Source organism: Malurus melanocephalus, unplaced genomic scaffold (genome assembly GCF_030028575.1).
Source record: "Malurus melanocephalus ecotype Western Australia unplaced genomic scaffold, MMel_1.1 scaffold_7, whole genome shotgun sequence".
NCBI classification, from domain to species: domain Eukaryota; kingdom Metazoa; phylum Chordata; class Aves; order Passeriformes; family Maluridae; genus Malurus; species Malurus melanocephalus.
In genome coordinates, this window is record NW_026623239.1 from 6,408,102 (window position 1) to 6,427,061 (window position 18,960).

At 38.9% G+C, this 18,960-nt stretch overlaps 1 protein-coding gene and 1 long non-coding RNA gene across 3 annotated transcripts; one reads left to right on the plus strand and one right to left on the minus strand.

Moving 5' to 3' along the window:
- Positions 1 to 172: 172 nt before the first annotated feature.
- Positions 173 to 11,130, minus strand: LOC130577582 (uncharacterized). The gene is made up of 3 exons (XR_008965781.1): positions 10,689 to 11,130; positions 6,208 to 6,352; positions 173 to 288 (listed from the first exon to the last, which is right to left on the minus strand). It is a non-coding gene; the product is annotated as an uncharacterized LOC130577582 (long non-coding RNA).
- LYSMD3 (LysM domain containing 3) lies at positions 11,043 to 15,529 on the plus strand. Of its 2 annotated transcripts, XM_057373034.1 has the most exons (3): positions 11,043 to 11,192; positions 11,396 to 11,671; positions 13,674 to 15,529. In XM_057373034.1, exons 2-3 carry the CDS (start codon positions 11,411 to 11,413, stop codon positions 14,226 to 14,228), a joined length of 816 nt encoding a protein of 271 aa, XP_057229017.1. In that variant the 5' UTR covers positions 11,043 to 11,192; positions 11,396 to 11,410; the 3' UTR covers positions 14,229 to 15,529. The 2 variants fall into 2 exon arrangements, with proteins under 2 accessions (XP_057229017.1, XP_057229007.1); XM_057373024.1 differs by lacking the exon at positions 11,043 to 11,192 and having other exon boundaries at positions 11,342 to 11,671.
- The last annotated feature ends 3,431 nt before the right edge of the window (positions 15,530 to 18,960 follow it).

Consider the following 18,960-nt stretch of genomic DNA (forward strand, 5'->3'; position numbering starts at 1 on the left):
TTGATCTTGAAAAAGTTTCAATATAGGTATATCTATCACCTTTTCTGGTACTTTTGCTGAAGGAGGCTCAACTACGCAGAATGAGGAACAAGAAGCATGTGCATAGTTCTTTCACAGGTCAATCCTTAATAATACATCAGACAAGTTGTTTTAATGTATTACTTACAAATAAATCTCTCCAATGAGATGCACTTCAAAAAAATGCAACATCTACCAGGTACAGGCAGATACTGAGTCTGATCTTGCTCCTTTCTTCACAGAGTAATCAACAAGATATAGATTATATACCTGCAAGAAATTCACTTGGTCTTAGTATTTAGCTGCTGGATTTGTTTGTTTGGTTTTTGTAAGTGGATTTTCTTTGAATGATGGACCAAGGTGTTCAGCATTTCTGCAAAACAGACAGTGCTTGAGATGACCATAAGCACTTATATTATTTCCTGCGCATGTTCAGCTGTAGCTTGACTTTCGATTGTGTACAGCTATTTGTTTATTTTGCTGATGTTCTTTCTTATTGCTTAGTGTGAATTACACTGGGGAGTACATCTAACTGGCAGTATTGAAAGAAACAGCAACCAGAACTACAGAATATGACTTTAACAGCACAGTCTTCAGGGAACTATGTTAAGTCAGGCTTCAAAAGATGGCAGAACTGACCAAGACTGATACCAAAGAGGTGTGCTCATCTCAGAGCTTGACCAGTCTGTACCAGCAGGCTTTTGACCTGCGATCTCATAGCACCTTAGGATCACATTTGAGTTGTCTCTCCTTCAAAATGTGAAATTAAGTTTCTGATCACTTTCTGATTGTTTTATCTGCACTCTCTGGAGACTCCTATCCAGCTACCTCATGCCAGAGAAATGCAAAAACACTGCCAAGTGTCATCTGATGCCAGGCACTTGCACTGCTTTTTTTTTGCCACATCTTTTTGTAGGGCTGGAAGAGCTTTAATATCCTAATCTTGATTTTACTTCATAGCTTCCTGGTGAATAAACAAACACATGCATGAAAGAGCAAAAATTAGACAAGTGCAGACAATACTAATAAACTGAGAAGATTGAAATACAAAATTTGAGTATTATGTTTCTGACTGAGTGGTTTATGACAGAGTGGTTCATGTGCAGTTGTAGGTAAATTCAGATTTTGATCTTCTATTTTTTGGAAATGTCCAGGATTTAAGAAAATGAACAATGAGAACTTTTAAGCAGATTATGCTTTTTCTCAACGGACAAACAATTACCTGTTTATGCTTCCTACGATCAGTTTGGTAAAGGTTAACCTTTTCATGCAACTCCTTAYTTGTATACAGATAAAGCATGTTGATGTTAACATTTTAAAAAAGCTTTTAACGGAAAAAATTGAAGTATTCTTGTTATTAGGAAAAGGTAAATGGTTCCTAGCATCCAGTTATTAAAGGCTGCTATATTTTAACATTATAGCAGAAGCACTATTCATACAACCATAAATTTTTGATTAATGAATTTAAATTCTCATTTGACAAGACTTCCACAATAAGTGAAATGGCTTTTTAAAAAAAGTTAATTTAAATACATAAAAGTGAACCAAAAATGAACAATTAATGAGAAAGTAACTGTTTTGCTTCAATTTACTGCATCTGACATTTGGGTGATCAAGCTCTATCATGCCATTTTGACAGAACTTAGGTCATTTTGTGCCACTCTAACGACGTAAGAAGAATGCTATCTTGGAAGGGCTGGTTTGGTCTTACAGTGTTACGTAGCTGCTTTCAAACCAAACTGGATGCTTACTGGCTTGTGTGCCACATGGAGAATTTATCAAGAATGGTCTGCCTGCTCCTCTAATGCACTTATTGTTGCTAAACAAAATTGCAGTCTTGTTTCTTCAAATCAAGTGTGTTCAGCTCTTCATTGCCACATGTCACTTACAGTGTATAATCTATTCAGCAAATCAGAAGTTTTCTCATAACATATCCATCAAAACACACAACTTCTGCACGTGTCAAGCACTAGACTACAAATTCAAAAAGAATGGTTACCAAAAAYGCATGTTTCTGAAGGTAAGACATAACAAAAATATTAAAACCTCTCCATAATCGCTTGCATCTAATTTGCTCTTAATTTCGAAGTCCTCAAAAACTATTTAAATATAAAAAAAACTTTCCAGAGGCTGCATACAACTTGAGTTCACAATTCACAGTTAGGCATTTTTTTGCTTCCTTTCAAATGAGGGAAGAAACTACTCAGAAATACAAAAACCTCCACGTTTTAAGTGAAACATTGAAATATTTTCTCACTAGTTGATTACTTTCCCCACTCAAGATCAAAACCAAATTACTTTAGTAAATGTGAAATTAAGTACTTAATTACTTTAAGTACTTTAAAAAAAATACAAACTTTCAGTGGAAAGCTTTAAGACCAGGATTTGTGACTCAGAAGTAACTATCTTCCATGTTTATGAATTTATCTTCCTGGATGTGTCAAATCTGGCATTCATCCTTGCTGTACTATTGCATCTACAAAGAAACGCTAAAAAAATTAGGCATTTTGGTGCTGAGATGGTGCTTCTGAGGACTGTCAAGCATGCAGAGCAGAAAACTGCTAAACAGTGCTAATACAGCAGATAGCATGCTCACTTTGGACTTGGTCTGCAAGGGAAAAAAAGTAACCATTGTCAGAATATCTGCTTTTAGCTTCATTTACACTTCGTGCTTTGAAGACCTTCAGGATTCCCTTCTATTAACACAATGCTTGATCTGCAACATTCTAAGTCTTATTTCTAATGAAATAACTATTTTCTATTGTTTTTCTAAAATATTACGTATTTATAATATTAGTCTTCCCTGAGACCTGAAATTTGAGTACCTTAGATGCAAGCAAATTGAAAACCAAGCCACTTAATTATGTTTATACTGCGAAGCATCCTAAAACAACTGCATATAAAAGTTATACACAGTTTGTTGTTATCTTGGTATTGCAGAAGCCACATTGATGCCGTAACACCACTTGATCTACAAATACTCCTAGAAAACATAAGTAACATGAAACAGATTTTCACATGATCCTTTAATTTATGACATTCTAAATCAAAACAGAGGTTGTTCACACAATAAATAAGAACAATCCATGGGAAAGTGGTATATGAAGGAGAAACTACTGCAATGAATATGTAGGGCACAGAGTATAAAATAATAAACCCCATATTGTTTAAAATCTGTATAAGATCAGCTAACTTGATCTTTTAAAGTTGTTTCCAGTTTATGCWCACCATGTGTGAAACTTCCCTGTGGCTTGTTATGTTACTTCAATGGCAGAGGGAGGAAACCAGCAAAGCTCAGTAACCATACTGCATAGCACAACGTAACCATGGAAGCATTTGTCCACTTGTCAGAGCCTCTCCAAAACAACTCAGCCATTCATTTCATTGAATCAATATTGAAGCTTTTAAGATTTATTACTGAGGGAGGAGGAAAACTAATAAAACAAAGTCCTTGTTGCTTCCCATTTAATACAACTTGTCAGAGTAGGCATATTAATTCCCTGTAAACACTTTACTGATGCTGTGTGGGCTATGCTACTGTCCCTCCTGACGAAGATTACTAGTAATGCGTTTGCATTCACATGCCTGATACTCATTGAAAGAACTTAAAGGTTTCTGACATGTTCTGTGGTTCTGTATAGAAGCTGAATCAAATAGAAAGACAAAAGTAGGAAGAAAACAAGGRTGGGAGGAAACTATTTTAAAATTAATGAAAATTCCCCCTTCAAAGAGTCTGTTTCTACTAGATCATTCTCTTATTTAGGCCATAAACTGAACATTTGTAATTATATGTTAAATGATTAAAAAAGTTGAATGATTTATTTTACAAGTACTTTCATATTTATTAAAATACGCTATAGTTATCTCAAAATGATGGAGGCAAAATTGAAACAAACATGTTTTGTATGAAAAACAACCATTTCTTAAGCTGTATACTGATAAGTATTCCACATTACAAATAGCTATATATATTTTCATTGTAATGAATTTTACACTGAAAATTTGAAAGCAAGCAAAATGTTTACAGCTAGACTATTATTACTTATTACTAATATCAGGAGCAGAAAGTATTAATCCAACAGTTTTATTTACACTTGCATGCCTTTAAAGGTGAAAATTGAAGGCATCTTAAACACAAAGTTCAAGTATTTCACAACATAGCAGGCTGCGCATGCCACACTTGCTTCTATATCAAAGATTTTTATGACTGCAAACCAATGAGCCAGAACCCCTGGTCTGGCTCCCACTGCCTTCAATTATTCCACTCTCCCTATGATAAAAAGCTGCTCAGCATATACCACTTTTCCAGCTAGGAGGAGCTTAAAACAAAGGATGAACATAATGCTAGGATATTTCAGAGAACTTATTTGCCTATARGCCTCTGTTCACATGGTAAGAACAGTAGAAGGGTAGAAGAGGCAGCTGCATAGCTGACAGGATTGCRGGGGTATCCAGGCCAGTATGGAGGCACTTTCCCACACAGTGGAATGACATCAAAGGACTRTTTTCCAGAGAAAGTTTTTTGCAGCTGTAGCTGCAGGTAGAAATGCATCAACACAGAATACATCCACTGTAGAAAGTTGTAAGCCAGTGAACTTGTGAGGAAAGTCAGTATAATAAACATATAACCTTATTCACATAGCCATGACACCATTAAGGGTGAATTATCCATATCAATGAGGCCAAAGGAAGCTTCTGCCACAGCTGAAATGATAATGGTTAAAAAATACCATGTAACATTCAACTCCCTCCTGTGGGGATAAAAACTATCAAAATCCTTAAACTTTTAATTTCCAAAACTAAGAATAGTTTTCTTGAATGACAAAAAGCCAGTATTGTAAATGCAAGTTTGAATAAGCACACATCTTGGTGCAACAGCATAGTAAAAATTAAARAAAAATAAAAAATAAACACAGGTTATGATAAAGGGAACCAGAGAGTAGTCACTTTAAATTATAGTATATAAATTCTAGAAGATTAAAGATAGAAAGGAAAGTCACTATGTTGGCAAGACAAGGACAAGTTTAATAACCATATTTTAAATGTCTGTAACAATCACAAAGAGATAAAAAAAAGTTGATACTGACAGCAAAATTAGCCAAAAGAATGTACTTATAAAGGTTTATGTGGGAGTTTACTTATATGCCAATAAAAGAAACTGATGGAGTAAATAATCCATTTTTGATTTTTAAGGAGGTAAATAAATTAATGAAGAATATAATATCTTATGCAAATTGTGCAATTTGGTTTAATTCTGAAAGATTATAATTAGAATAAGAGTAAGTGTACTGGTATGAATAGTTGGAGGACTTACTTTTTAGTTACATAACCATGTGGTAAAAATACAATGCAATGCCAGTAAGCAGTGCAATGCTGTTTAAATGGATTGAAAAACAGCTGGTCGATCTTAAAAAACATTCTACAGTAAGAGGTTATGAAAAAAATATATGTCTATGGCAGAGTAGTAGCGAGAAGACTCTCTCAGTAAGGTATAAGAAATACGACACTGATCATGTGGATGACTAGATTTATTGCTAAGAATCATCTAAAATTTTGTCAATGCAGCATACAACATAAGCAGGTCTAAAGGGTTATAATATCGGCACGCTCAATAGCATACAGGTTTACGGGCTTTGGCCTTACGGAATGCACAATGACAAAGCAGTACAGTATCTATGGAGCTACTTTAGGATTTTATYTTCATATGAGACCGGATCTTACTGATTTTACTCATCCATCCAAAAGTGAGTGTTCCCTTCCTTCGGGCTAGAAGYACCCTGCAGGCATCCCTGCCAGTGGGATATCCACACAGAAGCTGCCTGAAACCTCGATGTGGGCCCCACTGGCCCAGACTCCAGCAGTACCTTATTCCCTTTTGTAGGATGATGTGTACCAAAGACATTTGCAACCATCTGAGCTCTCCCATTCCTCTTGCAATTTCTACCTGGTGTGGCTCTTAGGACCAATCACACTGCCCATCAGAGACAACTGCAAGACGGGAAGATGTAAAGAACTATCTTTTGTTGGTTCAAATGAAGAAATGAAAGTATTTATATTATGTAGGTCAACAAATATTAACAACAGATCTCCTCAACACTCTCTCCCTGTAAACACAAAACTCAAAACTAGATGTTTGTGATGTCAATGTTAGTGGAAAGGAAATAAGAGTATTACAGTGATACAGCTCACCTGATAAGCTGGTTCTACTAAAACATGTCACATCAGCACTGCTGGAAACCTTCAAAGCTAAAATATAGGTCTTCTGAATAATTTTCATCTGAAGAAACTCAAGCAGAGAAGCAGTTCACCACAAGTGTCCAGTGTGATTCTGTGACTGGGAAAGGGAAAAAAAACAACAAGCGTCATCTTCAGACACATTAACAGCAGATTAGTGACAAGTAATTGAAATGGTGGAATTACTTTTATATATCGCATTAATTGGGTGGATATTTGAAATTGCATAAATACTGGTGTCTGCATTTTAAAAACAATGCTGAAACCCACAGAGGATCTAAATAAATCAAATTCCCCAAAACCAAGACCTAGAAAAAGCAAAGAAATAAGTTAAAAGCAAAGAACAAATTCTAAATGCTTTATTAACTAAAAACATTTGAGATAAAGACCTGAGGACAGTGCAAATATTCCCTTAGAATAAAAACAAGATAAATACTGAAAGGTTTCCTTACTTTACTCAGGGAAAACATATGAAATAGTAACAGTTATTGATGGACTTTTATTACAGAGTCATCCAGCAAAAAGTGGAAAGAATCTGTGATAATCTTTAAAGCAAGCAAACAAAAGCCCAAAACCAACCAACCAACCATAAAACCCAAGAAAAACCCAAACAACCAAAAAAATGAAACCAAAAACAAACAAAAAAAACACACAAAATAAAACAAAGAAACAAACAAAAAAACCAAAACAAAAAAAAAACCTAAAAAACAATAACACCCCCCCAAAAAAAAAGTCAATTACACTACCGAAACACTTATTCATCAATAGATAGGAATTCAAAATCTTGTAAGAAAATCCATCAGAGAACAATTTGAAAAAATTTTTAAAAATACAGAATTTTCTTAAAAAATCGATCTCTGAACRATTTGGAAGAAATTTTTAAGAAACTATACTACATTTTTGCACACCAGTTTTTATCGGGTCCCTGGTAGATTTTCCTATTCAGAAAGTAATTGAGCAGTAAATCAGAAGCAAATATGCAGTTTTTTACAGTATTTTGAAAATATCAAACAACCAATGCACCCTACTGGCTGCACTGTGGAAGGCACACTGTATATTTCTATTACGGATACAGATTAAAGTAATAAAGTTAATTTAAGAAGTTACTGATTCTTGTGAAGTAACCAAAGGGAAATAGCAAATATGCAAAATAGGGAAAATACAGTCTCAATCCAATGATAWTTTTTCATTTATTGTCATTCAAACCATAACAACAGTAAATGAAACAATTAAATTTTTTAACCCATTTTTATTACTGGTACCTTACTAAGTAAAAACTATTTCTGTTAGTTTTGAGGATCAATACTTGGCTTAAAGATATTAAAGGTCTTTTCAAACCTAAAAGATTCTTTGATTACAGTTAAATGTACACATGCAAATATTTCCACTAGAGAACAGACTACACAGTGTCTGTACATTCAGCATTATTTGCTTCTTGCAAACTTTTTACAGAGATCTTTAAAAAGTCCTCTTACTGCATCTTCCAGTCACAAACTTCTTCTGGTCCTCAATGGAGCTGCAGATTGACCTTGACATTACTATTTTCTACAATTTTATTACCATTCCAAATTACCAAACAGGGATGCAGAGACACACAAAGCCTGTATATTTATTTCTGTGTGCATCTGTTAGTGAGTCATAATTTATCATGCAAGCAATTAAAACATATATTTAGGAACTTGACACTAGCTACCTAATGTAAGTCTAGCTTGGTGGTCCCAAATCACAGAATGACTTACAAAAACAGTCGTGGCATACGACATGTAGGTAACTTAAAGATGGAAAGAATATATTTGGGATTTTTTTGAATTAAAAATTACTAAAAAGTAATACCAACCCTTCTACATCTCCCCTACAATTCCTTTCTATTGATTTCTTAAGTTCTAATATTTCTATGTGTATATAGAAACTAACTTCCCAGCTTGGCTCAGGCCACACAAAAAAAATAACATGACCAAGGAGAATATGGTACAGATCCATGAAGTTGCTGTTGGAATGCCATGGTGCGACTAACACTGACCCTGCTGCTCATTGAGAATGCACTATTAGGATATGCAAAGTAACTTACATGGGAATGGAGAAAGGCTGTATTCCTATTAGCATTCATGGGAGCTATGCAGTTCCAGTCTTGCTCATCAAGTTTGTAATATACCCTTTTGTTATCGATGGGAAAATGTCACCAGTTACAAATGGTTACACACAGGGGTGTAGCAAGGTCAAGGCAAACTCCAATACTTTCTCTCCCCTTCTATGGCAGAGTGCTGCTTCAGCAGCTCTTTTTTGACCTGATGGTACACCTCTTTAGAAAAAAGAAATGGTGAAATTCCCTGTCCTGATCTTTACTGCAACCTCACCACCCAAAGATTGAAGAAAACTTCCAAAGGATATGCCATTAGTGGTGTATGATGGGACAATCATTAGATACCACTGTAGGCATTGCTGTGTGTGAAGTCTGACTTCAAACTCCTCTTCAGATCCACCCACAGCTCTGATGAGTCTCATAAAACAGTCTTTCAAAAGCATAAATAGGGTTTGAGTCATCAAGTTTCCCAGCTACAGACAACTACAGTTGCTTCACTTCTCTTACTGAAAGCTTCTTTAAAAAACAAAATAAAACTTGGTGCTACAAACATTCCTTGCCAGATATGGTACGACACCTTTAATGGAATTCTAAATCACCAAGTTAAAATCAATTTTCTTCAACTTGAGATCCCACAAGAAAACTTTGGATCTATGGGTAATCAATGCAATTTTGTCACTTTCAATATTGCTCTTTCTGGAAATAGAGTTGTGGAAGATTCATTCTACTTGCATTTGGCATCCCCAGAAACACATAAAATAATTCTGGGACTACAGATATGTTCACACATTTGTCATGTAATCTGACAATCCACGCTTATCTTTGTTGTATTATCAGCTTCTATGTGAGGCTTTATCTAAGTCTTCAGTGCAGCTATATTAATCAGCATAAGCTGTGCTTCTGACCCATGATAAAAATAGAAGGCTTATTTCTGAGCAGGCTTTGTTTGGCAAGATGCTATGGAAGAAAAGAAATTGCCTAAGAGAAAACACAGTGTTCACAGTTAATTACACATGAAACACTCAGCAAGGAAAATGTTATGGGGATCCAAGTGTCAAGAAAATATCCCTAGCTAGGTCACTAAATGGCGTAGAAATTGTCCTAACTTGTAAGAAACTTTGGTTTGAGGAAATTCTAACTACACTTGCTATTCACTGGACTACTTCAACAAATGCAGAATAGGAAAGCCTGAAAACTAGCTTCTACTAAGAAGGCCCAACTTCCTGATGAATTAAATTACATTTAAATGCTAGTAGTATTCAATGCTTCTTCACCATAGGGCACTGATCAGACCTGCCTGAAATGGCCAGCTTTCTATTTTATGCTGACTTCTGTATCTGCAAATATTTCAATTCTTTCACGCAAGCCTCTATGCTTTCAAAAGAAATTTATTTCTTTTATTGTTGATGTTGTTTGGTTGGGAGTGCATAAATAGTCTTAGGAATTCTTTTATTTTAACTGATCCACCCCTCATCCACAATAGAATACCATTTAAAGGTAGATGCATGTGTGATTTAAAGGTGTATGCATGTGTGCATATATATATGTATGTATGTTTACTCTTYAAAATAGCTGAGACACAAGCACCTTCAGAGTTTATTTTCCAATACCTAGATATGAGGCTTCAGTTGAGCTTCTGTGGATATGAACATGACACTTCATAGAGCAACACAACTGTTAGATCATTTTTTTATGCCTTCAGACTCAAGTAATGTATTTTTCAGAAGCCAGGCCACAAAAAATCTGTCTTTGCTAATACTAAACACATTTCTAACCACCTTGGTTGTTYAGGAAAGCCTGGAAAACATGTATAACAAGGCTCAAAAACAAAAGAAAAAAAAACCACACCTCACTTAAGATTAACCTACTTAGGAATCAGACTTGCAAACACATTTGTCTTCTGCAATTTTTTTACCGCATATTTAGCCTAACCTTAGAGCCATCAGTTTTTTCAAGGAATACTGTTCTTGCTCCTGCTGTAATCAAAATTCTAAGGTGTGTCAGGAAAAACTCACACTAGATTATACCTGCCTATTGCCTTAGCACCCCAAAAGCTGCTGACAGTCCTTCAGAGCAAAAATTATTTCTCTAGGGAAGAAAAGTTGAAATATCTACAGGGTGTAATTTATGGTACCTCTCTTTGGAGAAAGACCTGTCAGTGTGGGTTCCACTCCTATACCTCTAAAGTACTGATCCTGAGGAGACAGGTGCGAAGGGATATACAGAAACGGCCTGGCAACTTCTCAGGGCGCAGCAAGGCGGTAAAAGCCAGGCAGGACTAAGAAGTACAGGATGTGGAAAGGAGCTGCGAACGCTAACATACACAAAAGGGTATCATACGAACCCTCTTACTGACCCAAACACATGGTAACTTCCTTTCGACTAGCCTCCATTTCTCAAGGAGGATCAGCGACAGCGATCACAAGTTCTTCTTTTTAGAAGAAAATCCCATAGGAAGGATGGCACACGGGCGGTTCGAGGGGAAGGCGGAGGGCGAAGCGCTTCCTCACCCGGCAGCGCCGGCCCGCGGCCCCACGCTCCGGCCTCCAGCGCCGAGCGGCTCAGCCACAGCGCTCCCTGGGCCGCGGCAGARCGGCGAGGGTGGTGCGGGGGCGGAGCAGCGCCGGACCGGATCAGCACAGCGCCGGTGCCGGTGCGGCGCGGCCGGGACGCACTGTACCGCGGGGCAGCTCCCCCAGCTCCTCACAGCCGAGCCCCGGGGCCGCCTCCCGCCGTCCCCCCCCCGCCCCTCCCCGCCCCCGGGATTGCGCGCGGCCGGGGCCGGGGCCGGGGCGTGGCGGCACTGTGGACGTGGCGGCGCGGCCGCCATCGCGGCGTGTCGCATGCAGAGCGGGGACAGGTAGGGCAACGGCCCGGGGCGGAGCAGGGCGGCGGCACCGGCGCCGGGTCGGGCCGGGCCGGACCGGATCGGGCAGGACAGGGCAGGGCACTACTCTCTCCTCCCCGCGGCGGCGGGGCCGGTGGTTGCTGCGCCAGGAGGGAGCTAGGAGGAGGCGAGGAGGAGGGGCCGGCGTCGCTCCACGCCTGCGGTCTGCTTCACAGGGTCACCCGCGGAGCATGGCCGGCAGAGGCGCCGGCAGTAGCCCGCAGCCGCCCGCCGTGGCTGAGCCGCCTGCCGCCGGTCACCTGTACCCCTTCGTGATCGCGGACAGCGAGGGGCCCGAGGAGGAGGGCGAGATGTCGGAGCTGCGGTCGCGTGGCAGGGAGAAGGTCCGGCGGAGCGCGTCGAGGGACAGACTGGATGATATCGTCCTGCTGACGAAGGACATCCGGGAAGGGGACACRCTGAACGCGATCGCGCTGCAGTTCTGCTGCTCGGTAAGTGCCKGGGCAGCGCGGGCCCCGCTGGTCCCGGCCCGGCTGCTGGCGGAGGCAGCGCGTGGGAACGTCGAGCTCTCACAAGTGGAAAATGACGTCAGGGTGTTTGTGTTACAGCACAGGGTTCCGGTTCCGTGGGCTTTTCCCCTTAACACTAATGCGAGAAATACAAGTGCATAGCTTTGGTTGTGGTACTCGCTCAGAGTCTGTATGTTACGCTCAAAGCTATGCTCCAGTACATGCACGTCGGCACTTCTAGTGCCATACTCGCTTTTAGGCTGCGTGATGATGGGGGTGTTGGTGAACTGTCTGAAGGGTGTGTGTGGAGCCCTAATTCCATTAAAGTAGAAGCAAAAAATCCTCTGTATTTTTCTTTCGAATAATGCTAAATTACCCTAATGTTTTAAGCATGACTGTGCTGTACTTGGGAGCTTTCCACCCCTGTGCCCGCTTCTTTGTGCTCACTACTTCTAGCTCAATTCTTATATTAGACTGGTGAATGTCCTGCCTACCTACTAATTTTGGCTGGCCAGTAGTGATTAAGGCAGTGGCACTCGTCTTGGTTGTTGTTTCCAGTTTTAACAGGAAATCGTTTCTGTGTGTTGTGGGACTGACTGCTAAGTGCACAGGTGCTATAAGGTCAAGATCAAAATCTGTATTGATTTTCAGCGAATGAAATACGCTGTCATTTCATTCATCAGGCAGAAACAGGATTGGGGGCTATTTCCTAATTATGACAGACCTTAGCCTGGCTTCAGACAGGCCAAGTCTTGACTTCAGAACCTACTGCAATTAGGTATTTTGAGCAGGTTTACTAGGTCAGGCCTCAGTAAGAAAGGAAGGATTACTGAGTTGTGCTATTCCTTGCAAATTCAACAGAATGCAGAAGACCAATCCAAAGGCCTTTGGCAGAAAGTATAACTTGCTCTGTGGTGGAATCATAAATTGCTGGGGTAAATACTTCATTTGGCAGTCTTTTAATCTCATCTAATTTATTCAGCAATTCATTATTGTTATCATACATGTAACGAATACACTGTTGTAGGAACTGAAAGAGTTCTTCACTTTAAAAGGTTYGTGTGAACTTGGGTACAGTGCATCATAAAATGGGTACAATTCCTGTGTGCTGCACAGATGTTGCAGAAAAGCACTGATTTATAAGTAGTTCATTACGGTGAGGTTTGCGGCTGTTCTTTCTATAGTGAAGGAGTTGCCATCTGAGAATGAGGCCAGTGATCATCTAAGGGCACTTAAATTATGTTTCACATTAGAGTTAAAATCTGAATTTATTGCGAGCAAAAAGGGATTCATTTTGAGCAAGAATAGGGAAAGGGGAAAGCTGACTTTGGTAAGGTAGATGACAATTTAAAAGTGACATTTGGTTTCTTCYTTAGCCCCCAGAAGCAGCAAAAAACACACCTATGGCTAGATGAGTTGCAGAGTCAAAATTTTTAATAAACTTGCTCAGAAGTATTCCATTGACTTACAATCCCAGAGTAATTTACATAATTTTAAAAGAGTGGGGTAAAGTCTCATTTGCTTCACAGAGTTAGTTGCCAGCTGATAGTTGACTATACGTTTAAGTAAATATATCTATGTGACATGACTTTCCATTTTCTGACCTGAAGTGAGGAGTTTTTTACCTCATAATCAATTTCCTTCTTGCTATAAAGTTGTTGATATTTAGTCTTTGACCTCTTTTGACTTCTTATTGTATGAATGGTATGTATTGTTTTGTTTTGTTTTGTTTTGTTTTGTTTTGTTTTGTTTTTTAAGTTAATGGTAATATAAATCAAAGTCCTTGCCTTAGACTTAAAATCTGAACTTAAGTTGAGCAAAACAAGATTCCTTTTGAGCAAGAATATGGAGAAGGAGAGCTGACTTGGGTAGGCTTTGCCTTTGTTTCCTTACAAAAGGCATGTGTTTCTTAAGGATGTAATAGTATTAAGACAGTTTTTGGTTCAATGAAGTATGATGTTTTAGCTGTTGTTTTCATTTTTAGGTTGCAGATATCAAGAGAGTTAACAATCTTATCAACGATCAAGATTTTTTTGCCCTGAGGTCTATCAAAATTCCAGTGAAAAAGTTCAGTGTATTGACTGAAACTCACATCTCTCCAAAAGGAAGACCAGCTCTTCGGCCTGCTCTGTGTTCCCCAGAAGTACAGGAAACATCTCTTTGTGATAAATTCTCAGCTAATGAGACTGCTGGCAACTTCTTAAAAGAAGTGGATCGAGATATAGAAGAAATAGTGAAGTGTAATGATACAAAGAGAGAGAATCTGAATGAAGTTGTTTCTGCTTTAGCCGCCCAACAGATCTGTTTTGAAACTGATGGTAAAATTCAAAAATGCAAGGATCCTTACTATGGAGCAGACTGGGGTATAGGATGGTGGACAGCAGTAGTGATTATGTTGATTATTGGCATAGTTACTCCAGTTTTTTATCTCCTGTATTATGAAGTTCTAGTGAAAGCAGATGTCAGTCACCATTCTGCAATGGACTCTTCCCATTTACTTGTCACAGCAGTATCACATCAGAAAGAAACAGGAAATTGAATAAACCAAGCGAAAATGGAATAAATCCAGTGAATATTATAAAAGTTGATAATCAAGGACACCTTCAGCATTAACAGTGGAAGACCCCAGACTGTAATTTGTAGATGCATAGCATAACGTTAGGTAAAGGGGAAACCACAGAATGCAAAATGCACTTGGAAAACAGAGAAAAAGTGTAMTGATATGTGACTTGCCTTAATGGGCAGTGTTCCACTACAAGGATGTTTCTGGGGGTCACATAATCTCTGAATAAGCCTGAGACAGGCAATTTGCAAGATTGGGGTATATTAAATTAAGGTATAAAGTCATTCTGAAGCTTTGCACTTTTTTTTTTTATTTTGATAGCACATTTCTTAATTAATGATGAGGAGAAAAATTGCAGTCTGAACTAACCCACAAGTTATCTCACTGTGAGTGCATTTTACAGCCCAGAAATGGGCATATGGGGATATCTTTTAAGCATCTGAAAGTAGGTTTACATTTGTAAATTAAAGTGATGTTATCTTTCTTATAGAGCAAGATTTTTTTAAAAAATAATTCTGTAATTAATTGCCACTATGAATTCCTTTTTTACAACTGACTGTTGTAGAGGCAGTAGCTAATACTTAAGCTGGAATCTTGAAATCTTGTGCCTATGGTCAACCCATTTTTTCTTACTTTGCAGTATAGGCAATAGGATAATTTGTTCTCTCTGCATGACTCTGTGCCTCAACACAGTCCAGCTCAGAGTCTTCCTGAAACTTTACATTCTTCCTTGGTATCCTACTGAAAACTGACACGACTGCGTTCTCATCTGGTCCCCTGTGAATGGAAGCAGTGCTGAAGTGTGGCACCTTGTTGTGACTGCCCCAGTAGTCTTTATTTTATGCTAATAGATTTATTTTTTCCCATTCAGTTCATCTCAGTTCAGGGCCAACTGATTCTTCAGACAGCAGTTATGTGAGTACTGAGCCTGCTAATGGTCTTATGCCCATGAACCTTAATAACTTAACTTTTTCCTGAAATGTCTTAGAAAACTTGGAATTATATTTAATGTCTGCCATCCAATTGCTACAGAATAGAGAAGGTACAGCTTCAGACTTGTTTTTGACATAGTAGCATATTCATTAACTACTCTGCCCTTAAATGTTTCCCTTGGAGTTTCATGATCAGCCTTGGTTTTCCCCTCTTTTTCTTCTCTATGTGAAAATGCTACAAGATGAAAAGTGAAAAAACTTCTTATCTCTGGACTCTTCATACTGAAAGGATGTATTTTTGTACTGAGAATACTTTTWAAATAAAAACTGAGGTGGTGCCCTGAACTTTTTTTTGTTACATTTGCCTTGCAGAGTAAGAATTCCATTGCCCTGTTCAAAATGCTATTTATTAGCAAAACCCAAGATAGCAGACTTGATGAGGACTTACAAACAGTCAGTATCCTTTAAACTACTATTGTACCTTTTCCAATGAGTGTCTTGACTAAGTATATACAGTATTAAAAATCAGGGAAAGTGAATGTTTTCTAACTATTGAGGTATTCCAAAGTGATTCTCACATTCTGAGAGTAAAGACTTAGGCCCCAAGAAGTGGGGCAGATAGTCTTCACTGGCATGCCAAGAGTATGAACAAGAATTAGTTAACTTGTATTATGCTGAAATTGAGGAAGGCCAAAGCCTGAAGGGAAGTGGTGTACAGTAATATGTGAACTATGGTTGATGGCTATTGAACCATTTGATTAAAAGGGCATCTATGGAGAAAATGAGCCTACTCATAGTGTTCACACTAGAAAAGAGATTACAAACAGGCATGAACTTAATGGTTTGCATTACACTTGTTTTCAAAGATCTTTTAAAATAATAGTTCTTTTCATTAAGAGAATATGCCAATAAGACAGGCATACTGAGGTACTGAGAGAAACACTGATGTAGCAGTTCTAGTGCTATATGAAAAAATACTCTGCAGAATAATTTATGGGGGCTAAAGTGATAAGCTTCTATGGTTACAACTTTCAAAGGTGACTCACTTAGATAAGGAAGCTTCGCCCATGAAGGCAAATGTTTTCTGCATAGGATGAGACTTGGTATATAATGTGTCAGGTTTTTGCTGCAAGCCTGTTATTTGGCTTGCTGCTTCCTCCATCATGCTGTTGCTGAAATTCAAAAGTTCTTATACTTTATCCATCTATTTCTTACGATTTGTCAAAGAACATTAAACTAGGTATTGTGATGATGCAGCATTAGCCTAATTTACAGCACCTACTGAACTGATGGTTATTAAATTGCCACTGATGTAGAAGGGAAAGTAACTTCAGTTGTGGTTTGCCTAGGTCAGGATGATTACCTTATGATTTAGCTTAGGATAAACATTCATTGGAAAAACATGAAGGGACAGCTGTTTTATTGGACCATATTCCATTCTAACCATGAGTCTGGCATGTCTTTACATATTTACTATGTAGCATATTTTATACAGTGCATCTTTGATTAAAAAGTTAGCTTTATCAGAAGATGCAGTAGATCACTTTGCAAGACTGTTAGGACTCCTGGTCCTGGTAATCTACAACCACCAGCTTGTTTGGCTCTCTGCAGCATGCAGGGATCTTAACAGGTCGTTTCCTTTTTGCAAAGTACCACGCAACTGGTCACATGTCAGCCCTRAATAAACAGTGTAACTGCTCTGGGGAACTTAAATCTGATTTAAGTTAAAATCTCTGAARTAAGTCTTTTAGAAATTTACTTGGTTAAACAAACAAAAAATACAAAAGACAAACAAAAGAWATCCCCAAAATAAATGCCCAAAGAACCCCAAAACACAGATTAATTGAGTTGTAAATCACCTTTTGGATTAATTGCTACACCTTGGTCAGGAGGTGGGTTTTAAATTTACGTGCATATTACACTGTTGGTTCATATAAAATCTAAATGTTTTGCATCTGGATACTTTGGAGTAATCTGGGATACTTTGGAGTGAGTTCTCACAAATAGTCTTTGTGTAACTTTYATAAAGTCTGAAAATTTTTGAGTGAGGATGCAAGTCTTATGTTAAATACTGCTGCTTCTCTGCTTTTAGAAGAACGCAGGTAGTATATGTAAAATAAATATTTTAGACTGCGGTGAAAGTGGTGCWTATAATAGATTCTTAGTTCTGCATACACTGCAGGCCACTGATTGTATTTATTTAGGCCTACTTCTATATATGATCTAAAACGAATATCCTTGGTCAGCAAGAGCTTTGTTGGCAGTAGCTGCATACAGTATTCATATCTAGCAGACCATAAATGCTGCCTTAATGGTTTGTCCTGTTCACGCCTTGTAAACTTTGAACTTTACTGTATAAATTTCTGAGCATTTGTTACTTCTCAGAAATAGGTATGAACAACTAAGGGAGGGATCAGTAAAGTTCTTAAATGGTAATATGACTACACCCTGAAAGCAGTATTTTTCTTCTATGCTATAAATACAGGATTTTGACTATATGTCCAAATTTGAAATTCGTTGAAAACCAAAGAACAGTTGGATGTTTTATTATCATTATGGTCGTACAATAAATTTTAAGCAATCAGAAAATTAGCTTGTAAAAAGGGGTGCAAGCATCGCACCTCTGTAAGAGTGCAATCTCCCTGATTTTCAGAAGTGCCTTGGCACTGATCTGTGTCCTTGCAGAACTTGTTCCTAGGCGATGGCTTTATTTGCCACTGCTAAACTAATCCTGGAGAGTCCAGCCTGAGACTTTGCAGTTTCCTTTTGTGGAAAGGAAAACTTTTCCAGTTGTGRGTTAAGGTTTCTCCTTTCGTTTCCTTTCTTGGGGAATTTTTCTTTCCCATTTTGTTGCTGGATACACTGATTGCCAAGTCATTCTTTTGATGGCTGGGCAATTGGGGAAAACAAAAAGAGCCTATGCCCCACCCACCCCACCCAATTGATCTCCCTGAGCACTTCTGCCTGGCAGGTTTTTTTTGTTTGTTTTTTTTTTTTCTATCCCTCTCTTTGGAGAGAGGTAAGTTCTTGTCAGAGTTTTGGGCTTGGGGTAGGTGTGTGTATGTGGTGGGGGGTAACTTCACTTCCTGCCCTGCTTGGCTCAGAGAAGGAGGTGGACMTGCTACCTGCGTAGGGGAGCTCGCCTGCTCTTTTCTGCAGAGCCCAGCATCTCCATTTCTTGGTTCCGGTTTGCTGCACTGTGATCTTCTGCCCCTGTGCCTTGCCAGGACCTCTGAGATCCTAGCTGCAAGTGATTGAGTTCTGCTGCATCCCATCTCACAGCCGCGGGATTCTGCTCGTCTTTTTTGTTCATCCGGTCRTTCTGGGGTTTCTTGCTGTCCAGAGGAGCGCCAAGATCAGCATTTCTGCTTTGAGTTTGCGGAGGAGCTCTTTTCTCTGTCCATCTGTGCCGGGTTTTGTCTGCCACTTGTCTTGTGGGAGATCTGAACCTAGCAGATCTGGGATCCATGCAGAAGATCTGGGACCCACGCCACAGCACCCCCTACAGCCACTGGGGAATCATCGCACGCGCCCTGCCCAGCCGGGAGCCAACAGTGCCCCTGCCGACTGCACCAAAGAAGAGGGTGTGTCTCTGTAAGGTTGTCACTGGGTTTGTGACTGGGTTGGTTGTTGCTATCATTGTTGTTACTTATTTCACCTTGGTATACATATTAGTAAAAACTGTTATTCCCTTTTACCCATATTCTTGCCTGAAAGCCTGTGATTTTCAAAGCTATAAGAATTCAGAGGGAAGGGGGATCATATCCAACACTCCA